Here is a 12,365-nt window from a genome sequence, read left to right on the forward strand (position 1 = left end):
TCTGACGAAGCCAAACAGCTTCACATCCTACCTTGACAGTCCCTTTGTATTTGGCCTCTGTAGAGGAGAAGCTGCCTGCTGCTTCTTATTGGTCCATGTGATTGCACCGGATCCCAAACTGAACACATATGCAAAAGTTGACTTTTTATCATCAACAGAGCCTGCTCAATCTGAATCTGTGAACCCATATCTAGACGTTGACTTTTTATCATCAAGAAAGCATGCCCAATCTAAATCTGTGAACTAATAATAGACAATTATCTATTATTGTAATACCCTCCCTTAATGGTTAATCTATCTACAACACCAAGTTGTCCTCGAATTTGACAAACTTGTAAAGACCAAGAGGTTTGGTGAGAATGTATGCAATCTGATTTGTGGTAGGAACATACTCCAAATCTATAGTCTCGTCTTCAACCTAATGACAGTGAACATCCACATGCTTGGTTCGTTCATGGAAGACTGAATTTTGTGCTAACTTAATAACACCTTCATTATCAACAAACAGAGTAGTTAGTCCTGTTGGTGACATCTGCACATCCCCAAGCTTCCGACGAAGCCAAACAGCTTCACATCCTACCTTAACAATCCCTCTATATTTGGCCTCTATAGAGGAGAGAGAAATTGCCAATTGCTTCTTACTGGTCCATGTGACTGCACCGGATCCCAAACTGAACACATCCAGACGTTGACTTTTTATCATCAACAAAGCCTACCCAATCTAAATCTGTGAACCCACTGAGTTTAGGAATAGAACTTCAAGAGTACAGAAGTCTATAATCTGAAGTGCCCTTCACATAACGAAGCACACGCTTTACTGCCATCCAATGATCGGCCTTAGGAGCTGTCATAAAGTGTGAAATATAACTGACTATGAAGCTAATATTAGGCGTAGTAGCAAAGAGGTAGATGAGGTTGCCTACTAGTTGACTATATGTAGTGTCATCAATGAAAGGAGAATTAGAGTTTGCGGATAACTTGAGACCTTTCTCCATAGGCGTTGATGCAAGCTTGCAATCTTGCATACAAAATTTGTCTAATAAGGCCCTAGCATATTTGGACTGAGAGATGAATATATTAGAAGACTGTTGCCAAACTTCAACACCTAGGCAATAATGCATGAGCCCAAGGTCGATCATACCAAAATACTGGCATAAGCTCTATTTGATTCCCTAAATCAAAGATGTCAAGCTGTCAATGATGATCAAATCATCCACATAAATAACCAAAAGGATGATGTCACTGTTAGTAGTCTTGATGTACAAATTTGAGTCTGAAGAACTTCTCTTGAAGCCTTGATCACTGAGGTACTTATCAATTTTTATGTACCAAGCCCGAGGGGTCTGCTTCAAGCCATAGATGGCTTGTACCAATCTGAGAACTTGATGGTCTTTACCAACAACCTTGAAACCAGGAGGATGCGTCATGTAGACCTCTTCATGGAGATCACCATTTAGGAAAGCACTCTCGATGTCCATCTGATGGACATTCCAACCAAACTATGTTGCCATGGGTAGGACTAATCTGATGGTGCTCATCTTTGTAGTAGGAGCAAAGGTCTCCTCATAATCAATGCTTTGACGCTGAGAAAAGCCCTTCACCACTAAACGAGCTTTGTACTTATCCAAAGTATCATCTGATTTGTATTTGATTTTGTAAACCTATTTGCAACCAATGGGTTTCTTCCCTGATGGACGATCAAAAAGGACCTAGGTGTTGTTCTTCAGCAAGCTCTGGTGTTCAGATGTCATGGCCTTTTCCCACTCTGGAATTCCTTTAGCCTCGGAGTATGCTTGAGGTTCAAACACACTCTGAATGTTGGCCACGAGAGCAGAGTTAACAGACTCAGTAGTTTTGGTCTTTTTCCGAGCAGTTCTCCCATTAATGAGCTCATCATTACGAAGATCAACAAGTGTCTTAGCCCACCACTTAGGCCTAATAGGAGAATGACAAACATTAGTATCACGAGATGTGTGACAATCAGGTTCTCATTAGAAGAATCTGGATCAAACTCAAGTGAAGCATCTACAAAGCTAGGTGATCCTGCAAGAGACGTTGGAGGTGTGTGTACAAGGATCACTAGTATAACTGAAGCTGCAAGAGCTACTAGAGCCCTCCCATCAGGTGGACCTAATGGAAGTTGAACTCCCAAATCACGATCCTTCATAGGCTGGTATGCTGGATCAGGAACAAGAGAAATAGGCATGAAAGGTTCTTGTTGCTCATCAAAGACTACATCACAATTATAGATGAGACAAGATGCCTCAACATCGATCAGGCAATAGGCTTTGTGAAGACTGCTATATCCAACAAGCATGAGTTTCTGACTCTTGGCATCCAACTTGGTGCGTGATGCATCAGGGATCCAAACAAAAGCAAGGGAGCCAAAAACCTTCAGGTGACTGATTCTGGGCTTGCGAAATGACTAGGCCTCTTCCGAAGTTTTACCTTTGACTGCCACTGTGGGTGATCGGTTCAACAGATAAACTACAGTGTTAACTCCTTCTGCCCAAAACTTCTTCGGAACATGTTTGTGTTCGAGCATGGATCAAGCCATCTTGGTCATTGTCCTATTCCGACATTCAACTACACTGTTTTGTTGTGGCATGTGGGGTGTGGTTAACTAGCATTTGATGCCATGTGTATCCAAGAAGCTGGAGGAAACATTAGAGCAAAATTCCCCCCCCCCCCCCCCCCCCAATTGTCTGATTTAAGAGTAATAATAGATTTCCCAAACTCTTTTTCAACTAAAGGTTTAAACTTCTGAAATATAGGAAATGGATCTGATTTCTTTTTAAGGAAATACACCCACATTTTTCTACTGAAATCATCAATAAACAACAGAAAAAAACCTGGACCCAAGAACAGGAGTGGCCATAGGGCCGCAGATATCGGCATGTACAAGCTCAAGTACCTAAGAAGCTCGCCATGAATCGCCACTGGTGAAAGTTGTGTGATGTTACTTCCCATCCTGGCATGCATCACAAACTCCAAGCTGTTGAGTTTGAATCTCTGGCAATCCAAGAACAAGCTCATCTCGAGCAAGCTATGAGAGATGGTGCATATTTAAGTGCCCATATCGTTGATGCCAAAGTGTGCTGACAAAAGACCACTGAGCAGCCATAGCTAAGTCACGAGAATCACCAAAATCAGTAAGTCTGAAAAGACCATGATTCTCAAGACCCACTACAACAATAGACTGAGTCGCCCAATCAGTGATGGTGCACTAATGTGAACTGAAAATGACATCCAAGTGTGGAGAATGTCACAACAACTGATTAATTGAGAGTAGATTAAGTTTCATCCCTGGAACGTGGTACACATCAAGGAATATGAGATTCCTCCCAGCAGACTTAATCTGAATGTTGCCTTTACCGACAACCGTGTACTCTTCTCTGCCACCAAAAATAACAGAGTTTGAATAAGGCTGGTAGTCAGTAAATTAATCTCTGCGGTGAGTGAAATGACGAGAGGCACCTGAATCAATGTACCAAGCACATGACTTCACATGATCTGCAGGTTTTTTAGCCATGAAGGCATAAAAGGCAGATTTCATCTGCTTAGTGTGCTTTGCACTGTTCGCTTTGGGTTGCAAACTTGATTGCTTAGACTATGCAGCTAAGCGTTTCTAACATTCAACCTTCATGTGTCCAAACTTGTAGCAATAGTTGCATTGAATGTTCTTCCTTCGAGAACCATCTGATGCTGGAGCAAAAGACTTTTGCTGAGATGGCTGTTGAAACTTGCCTTTATCCTTTTGAAAGGATTTCGCAAGAAAGGCTTGCTCTGTGGAGGTGGAACTGGAGCTGCTACCGAACTGTTGTTTCCACTGATCTTGTTGAAGCAGCAAGGTGCAGAGATCAGTGAACTTCAAATCAACACCAGAAGATGTGATGTTGAGAGTCTCGATAAAATGCTCATAAGATTATGGTAAACTCCGAAGAGTGATAACCACAATATCCTCTTCCTCCATCTTGCAACCGATGACAAGTAACTGATCACGGATTTCCTAAATCCGATTCAAGTGTGCCTAGAGCGAGGTGCGCTCATTCATGACAATAGAAAATTGAGTGTTTTTCAAAAAGAAAGCTTTGTTTTTGTCAAAACTCTCATGAAGACCTTTGAGATGTGTCCAGATCTCGGCAGCTGTCTTGTCGGATGGAATCTGAGAAAGCAGACAGCTGGTCATTAGCCACGAATAATTTGAGAGGCATCACCGCCTCTCAATTATTCAGATTCAATGTATCCTAATCAGGATCAGGAGAAGTCGGATGTTTCGTAACACCCAGAACATGTTGATCGGTGTTCAAATATTCAAAAATTGCAATGATCCGCTACTTCCAAGTGCCATAATTTCGACCACTGAATTTGGAGTTGTGCTCGAGCAAAATGTTTGTCAGAGATGCCATGGCATGTTTTCCAATGAAAATTTGTGAAAATCTGTGTAGGCACATTCTTCGAGGCAAAAAAATGGAAGACCAAGAAAAATCAGAGAGTGACCTAGAAAAGAGCTCGAAAAACCTAGAAAGAATATGGTGTCGTTTTCTGCATCTGGTGGCTCAAAAAATGAGGCACCCAAAAAAAACGGACAACAACCCAGTTGATCTTGAAAAACCCACCAAGAATTTATAATCAAAAAAAATTTCCAAGGTCAAAAATTAGGATTTCGAAAAAAATGCAATTGGCAACCATGAAAGCTCAGATTTGCAGAAAAATGGCAGAATGCTGTAAAAAAGTGCTTGAAGATGGAGGATGCTGGTGCTGGAAGAGGCATTTTTTGCAGGGACAACACAAAACGAACAGACTCTTCACCCTAAAATCACAAAATGCAGAATCACGAGCTGCCTTATATCAGCAAAAAACAGCACCATAGTTCGGCACACACAGGCACAAACACCAGTTCGACACACATGAACAGTCACGATTTCAAGATTTTCATAAAAATTCAAAGATTTATTTCGCTAAAAACCCTAGCTGAGTGTAATACCAGATCAATTTTTTATGATTGTAATTCTCCAAAAAACAAATTGAAATCCTAGCCGGGTTTATGTAAAAAAATCTCAGAAATAATTTCAAAAAAATTTAACAAAAAATTTCAAAAGAAATTATACTTTTCTGAAAAAATTTGAAGTATTGGTTCTAATACCATAGTACGGAAGTAATTGGCAAAATACTTACTTGTTATTAATAGAGGCCAAAAGGTCAATTATACAAAAGAATAAAACAATGTTTCCTTAGGAAACAATTGTAAAGAATAGAAACATTCTATTCTAACAGAGAAAATTTTTTAAAGTGAAAGCAAACTTAAAGCTAACTAGATATTTACAATAGATTACCATTAACTAATAATAGACAATTACCTATTATCATAATAGTTCAAAACAAACATCTTGCAAGGCTTTGCAGGGATTTTTGTACCAATGATACATTGTCAGGTTTACTACTTTACCTTGAGATCTATACGACACATCATTGTTGTGCATCATGCACTAGGCCATCTCCATGATCACCATAGTTCTCACATCAATTCTAAAACTATTAGAATAATATCAGCATGTTCATATTTTAATGATCAATAATGTATTTTTAGGTAGATTAGATTTGATTTTAATTTAGTCTTGAATGTTCAATTGTTTAAAAGGACAAATCAGCAATGTAATTCGCCTATAAACACACATTTGATTCTTTCAATAAAAAATGCAATTCCCATTGTTTAGTATGGTGTGAAAACAGGAGTAAAAAAAATTTAAATGATCCGAAAATTTCTTCAATGAAACCTTTGTTCCAATGATTTTCTTTTCTGGAAAACACTTTTCAGAATTTAAGGAACCCTTTTTGGACTCTATCAAAAATTGTCTTTGGCAGCAACATTTTTTTCTGATTCACGAGTTTTCTGTCAGTTTTTTCTTGCAAATGAAGAATTTTTGCCACAAAGAAAGTCTATTTTTATGCCTCTGCAAATGTTTGAGGGTTCTTATGTAAGTGTTCATGGTTCATTTTTGTTAGTTTGTAGTCACTTTCCATGCACATAAAAGCCCTTTTTTCATGCCTGTCTCTCTTTTGAACCCGTCATCTGTGTTTCTCAGGCATTGCTTTGCCTAAACAATTGCCCTGTAAAAATGGCAGAAGCTCTGTAAAAATCACAAACAGCCTTGTGTTTTTTTGTGTGACAGGAATTTGTGTATGCAAGAGGAGACTCTTTGCAAAACAGGACACAATTTTCCAAGTTGGGGGTCTCATGCAGCCCAGTTTAAAGATGGTCTTTTGGGTGTCATTTTGTGAGTCTCTACAATCTGTGCTTTTGAGAAAGGTCGGCTGCCCTGGTTTAGGTAAGTATATTATTGTTGCAGCTATTTCTGCAGACACAAGTCTGTAAAAATCAAGATTTTTTCTTCCTTCACAATCTCGCCTAGAGTTTCAATTTTTTCGCTCATCTAGATGCTTTTATATCCAGCAGCTAGGGTTTTACAACCTTATGTTTTATGTGCATTGGGATTCGTGTCTCAGGTTTAATGCAATCAGCTTTTAGTTTTACCTATCTTTTCATCAGTTTCTACCTCTTCTATCTACTTTGGTTTTTGTACTTTGAAAAGTGTGAAATATGACATATTTGACCGACATAATGTTGGACAGTAGTCAAAAGTTCAATAACCACAACTAAAACACATGGATGTAGCAGACAATGTCAATCTTTGAGATAAGTGCCTTGACCAGATTGTTTTGGGTAAGCCTACCCCTCCCATAACGATGGGTCCAAATCAAGACAAATTTGATAAGTGGAACCGAAAAGTCATGATAACATTTGACAAGAGTCGTGTATTCATTTTGAAGAGCATTATTTTCTTGATCATGATGGATGAGCAAATGTCTCTATAGGAGAATCTCACAAAAATCAAATACATTTGTAATCAATAGGAGGCAATAGGTCAAATGATGGTGAAAGAAGACTGTTACTAGAGTGGTTGTCGTTGCACCAAAAGATCAACAAAATCAATGCCAATTACAGCCACTAGACTTTTAAAATCTACATGAAGTAGTTAAGCTATGTCATGAATCCTGCAAGGAACACTGGCACACTGCCAACAATTCCCCCCAATGTAACTTGCCACAAACCCGCATCACTCACGGACGAAATTTGAACCTGTGACCAAGCTTTGATACCACCCGTTACAAGTGTGGTTGTCGTTGCACCAAAAGATTGATCTGTCAATGCCAAATACAGCCACTAGACTTATAGAATCCACATGAGGCAGTTAAACCATGTCACGAATCCCATAAGGGATGCTAACACACTGCCAACAGAGGACATGGTAGTATTTACTTTGAAACTTATACCAATGTCTTATGAGCACTTTATTGAGACGCTCGACATTGCCTCAAATAGTGTTGATTTGAAGTTTCCATATCTTTGCTCTAAACTTCTACAATGGGATGGTTGAAGACACAATCTTGTAACTACTACTAGCTCAAACTTCCACACAGGAACAAGCCTTCATGGAGAACTCCTCTGCTTGGGACAAAGGGAATAGTTAGTTATCTCAGTAGAAAGGTCCAAATCAATCCCAGGGTGCTCCAAAGAGAAGAATACTCGATGCAATTATTGCCACAAGTATTGTCACATGAAGATAGATTATTCACACCACTTGGCTTTTGAACTGAAAAAGCAAGGAGGGTCTCAACAAAAGGCCAATGAGGTGTAGCACACTGAGGAGTATGCGTTCTATAACTTTATGGAAAACGACCAACAAATCATGCCAAATCATCTTCTTGGTATAATGACTTAGGTGGTTCTCGGCACTTCACTCATCATCAAGACTGGTTCACTCATTAAACGCCATACACTGATGCAATTATTTTTTAAGAAGAGTACATTGTTGCCAATAAAGGCAACATGCAAATTCAATTTGGCGAGAGGAATCTCTTTTTCCCCAATGTATGCTATATTCCAAGCATGGAACTCAACCTTCTCTCTTTAGTCGAATTATGAGACACTACAATTGTTGTACAAATGTGATATTCAGTTTGCACAAATATAATATTGTTGATAGAGACTTGCATTCAATTGTTGTGGGTATTGAGGGTCATGGTCTTTGTCGAATCACTAAAACTGGTGATTCTCAAGAGCATGTCATGGCAGCCAAAAGTTCATCTATCAGCACTCTTTGGCATTAGTAGTATGTGCATCTAAACATACACAACCTCTCTCAGCTAGTTCAAGAGGGTCTACTTGTTGGCTTACCTAAGATTCAAACTCATAATCGCGGAGTTGCCAGTGCCTGTTAGGCTGGAAAACAGCACTACACAACATTTTAGGTCATTAGATATGGGGATGTCAATGCACCTAGCCTTGGATAGGTGTATGAGTGCATTGATTCTATGTTTGAATTTGATTGAGTAAGGGTTGCCATGTGAGAGGACCCCATATTAGCATTCTATAATAAGCACATTTGGCCAATCATTCATCAAAGAAGGGAGAAACTCAACACTACCTTGCACATTGTTGCCTATATATCGAACCCTAACTAGTACAAGCAAAGGCCTAGCAAAGTTACACTGATAAAGGACACTAAGGTGAAGACAAGGTTCTTTAGGGTCATTTAGAAGATGTATAATCCTATGGAAGCAAGCATTTGCAATGACCCCTCTTCGAAATTATCCTTAAATAACTTCTAATCCCCAACTTAGTATTCAAATTATCGTGAGCATCTTATTAATATGTTTAAGTCTTCTTCCAATTTAAAAGCTACAAAGTCTATGCCCACAAATATACAATGTCTTTGAAATAACTAATAAGCATATAGACGATTATTTCATATGTGAAGATAAAGTCTATTTACTTAACATTCTTCCCATATTCATACTCCATAATAATACATGCATCTCTTTGTCCTGAAATTTTTTTTTTTGCTTAATTTTCTGATTTCTATTTACACACCCTATGTCTTTTAAATCACTTTATTTTGATGTTCTTTTCCTTATTAATCTTTTGTCGTTAATTAATAATCTCCAAATTGTTATTATGTGGAGCCTAATCAAACTCATAGGTTAATTTTTTCCCACTTCATTCGGCACAATTTCCCCCTAGTTTTTTCCTGCAAGGGTTCCCATGCTAGGGGTCTAGGGCAGTGCACAAGGCAGTTCTTGGATTTGCGCCCAAGGCACACTCCCCAAAATGAATTTACTATTATATAAGGTGTCAAGAATTGTTTTTTATTGGAAAACATATTCTAGCCCTAATTTTCTAAGTGGCATTAGTTTTGTATAAAATGGCTTAAGGTTAGGGATATTATAGCGTATGATGGTTTTAGTAGCTTCGTGCAATCGTATTGAGTTGCACGGGATTGCAGCTAGTAATCAGGTTGAAACCACTGGATAATAATATTGGACAAGTTGTTTTGTGGACGTAGCTCAAGGATTGGGTGAACCAAGTTAAATCTTTGTGTCTTGTGTTCACTTATGTTTTTTTTTTGTACCTTTGTGATATTGGTTATATTTGCATGTAATTGTTATTTTTGCCTCTCTAATCCTAACAAAAACTCCCATATATTATAATTGGAATGGTGACAAACTTATTTTATTACCCCCTATACTCCATCGCTTGACCTATCATTCTATATTTTTATTTCTTATTTCCTTATATATCTCCCTATTATAAAATTTCCCTTATAAGTCACCCCTGCTTTACTTAGTTCTTCATTTATTCATTTTTGTTGCCTTGTTATTTCTCGCTCTCAACAGCTGCTAGGATTCCTCTCTTTTATTAGTTTCTATCTCTATTAAAAACCTTTGATCACCTTATTTAATTTTTTATCCCTACTCCCCTTTATTGACTACTAGTAGTTTCACATTTTCAAGTTCCTTCCTATCTCCATTTTTTTCCTTTATTTTTCTTATGCCTTTATCAGCTAAACCTTACATGCTCTCTCTTTTTCAAATTTTATGCATACAATCTATTATTTGGTGGCACTTTACTTTGTTGTCGCTTATCATTATAACATTATATCATTATGGTTGCTCTTTCTGCTCTCTTTTTTTATATATAGGCACTGTATATTTTGTCCACTCCCTTTCTAATCCTTCCCTTTTATATTTATCCCCCCCGATGCCCATTTCTAAATTGAGCCTTGGTATATATAGTTATCCAATCGTTTTATTTATTACGCTACCTCATTTCTGTGGCCCTCTAACTCTCGTGGCGCCTACTATTAGATCGAGTAATTTGATTATAAATGATCGGAATATAATAAGTTTTATATTAAGAATGGTTTAGGAATACAAATTATTATATATTATTATTGTTAGCATATATACAAATATTATTATTCTCTTCAAAAACCTACAACATTAATAATTTGATAATTATGCTATTTAATATTAAATGGATCATTCCTATATTTGTCGGTGACATTTCTTTTGATGACTCAATATCTTTGATTATCGAGTATGACTTGTAATGGTTCCATAGAAACACGTTAATCAAGCTAACCTGGATTATTTCAGACATTCCATTATCGATGTTCCTCACTTTAATTTCAACTAGGTATATTTATTTGTAATGATATTATTAATGATCTTATAATACTTGTTCATATATCTTTTAGTTACATCTTAACAATTATCGCATTATATTATTATTATATTTATTTACTATTTAATGTTTTTAATCATTTATAATCGTTGGGTCCTATTTCAGGAGGGGTCATGAAAGTATCATTTGTACTAAGTGGACTAAACTTGCCACTCTTAGGGGTTATTCTGAAGTAACCGAGATATATATCCCAACTATGGCATAGGAGGACCCAATTGTGGTATAATTGTTATGGACTGAATTCTTTGACTAGCACTCTAGCCATTTATTTTCTATCTGAGGCTTCTAGTTCTTCAGTTGCTCAGATGAAATGGTCTACATATAGTTTCATCCACTCTCATAAGAGCAACAGACTTACCTCTAGAACAGTAGATAAGCTTGTGGCTGCAGATAATTCTTGTGTGCAAGGAGAGTCCAGCAACATGATCGAATGTAGAGCTAGTGGAGCTAAAAGAGATTGATGAGGATGCTACACATAGAGAGGTGAGGCTGGTTGATATTAGTTAGGTGGAGCTTGACCATATGGACTATAGTAGCGCTCCCAAAAATTACTCAAGGCAATAACATACTGATACCTGCTCTGTAAACCATATATGCTTCAAAATTCATATAAACTGCCAAGACTAAATAAGCATAATTACAAATTATTTATCTTACATGGACACAATATTAGATGGCCAGCAATTACACAAAAGGACATGTGCAAATGTCCTCCTGTCAAGAGTGATCAGTGAAGTTGATAATTATATAGACTTCCTGAGACAGATTTTAACATAGCTCTGAATATTCAAAGATATGATTGAAAACTAAGATGCTTTCATTGTGTATTCCACAAAACTGACAATTAAATATAATCATTCATGATATTGGCCAGTGATACGACAACCATTGATTCTTCCTAAAATAAAGTTCAATGAGCTATAAATCAAGAATAGTAAAGAAACTCAGTTCAGAATGCAATAATAAATGCTAAATTTATTAATTCTTTTGATAAGCTTATCGCACTCTTAAGAACCTTATAATGTTAGATTATCATTGAATTATATGATTATCTCAATCATTTAATGTAACCAAAAGCATACCCAGTGATCAGCATTCAGCAGAACCAAAAACAATAGAAAAAAGGGCACAAACTTTACATACTAACCTGATTTGCAGATTTACTTGGAAGAAACCTTTCTTTGATTGCCTTCCAATCATTATTGTAGGTCATTAGGCCCATTGCCAACAATCTACCAAAAAGTAACAAACAAAAATATTAAAATTTATAGAAATATGATAATAATGTAGGTAGAGTTCTGTACCAAAACCTTGCAATCTATAACAATTTACTCCAGCAAAATTAGGAATGCATGTTGTCTGTATTTTCAAAGGAATATGAAATTGCTTTTTCAAAGCTATTTAGGGATCTTATATGAAAAAAGACCACCAGAAGTACCTGAACATGGTTATCACTTGAGCATAGAGGTGGCTAGAATTGTATAAGGTAAGGATAACAAAGGTGTTTCTTGGATATAATATCAAGCAAGAAAACAAAATAAGGCAAATTGTAAAGGAAGTTGGAAGAGAACTCAGCAGAAGCTAGTGAAAATGGTATCACTGATTTGCTCTCACCAAGGCACCTGTCCTGATACTGAATCCTAACTCAAATACAACTTTCATATGGATTTGTTTACCAAAGGTCAAACTTAAAGGGGTCTGATCTGACTTTAGTAAGCCGACCCATAACAAAAATTGATCCAAATTTTGTACAATGTGATAATATAAAATTCAAATA

General features: G+C 37.1%; 1 protein-coding gene across 3 annotated transcripts in view; it reads right to left on the reverse strand.

Annotated features, from left to right (window-relative positions):
* DUO3 (Homeodomain-like superfamily protein) overlaps window positions 1–12,365 on the reverse strand; it is a 110,159-nt gene that overhangs the window by 89,635 nt on the left and 8,159 nt on the right. For all 3 annotated transcript variants that reach the window (XR_016362122.1, XM_089819546.1, XM_089819545.1), the window contains exon 4: window positions 11,736–11,820. Coding sequence is in view for 2 of the 3 variants with exons in the window: in XM_089819546.1 (XP_089675672.1) it covers window positions 11,736–11,820 (85 nt within the window). In the remaining variant the exon portion in view is untranslated. The remainder of the gene's footprint in view (window positions 1–11,735; window positions 11,821–12,365) is intronic.

Source organism: Cupressus sempervirens, chromosome 3, assembly GCF_028749045.1.
Source record: "Cupressus sempervirens isolate cs-2001-9-10 chromosome 3, ASM2874904v1, whole genome shotgun sequence".
In the NCBI taxonomy this organism is placed as follows: Eukaryota; Viridiplantae; Streptophyta; class Pinopsida; order Cupressales; family Cupressaceae; genus Cupressus; species Cupressus sempervirens.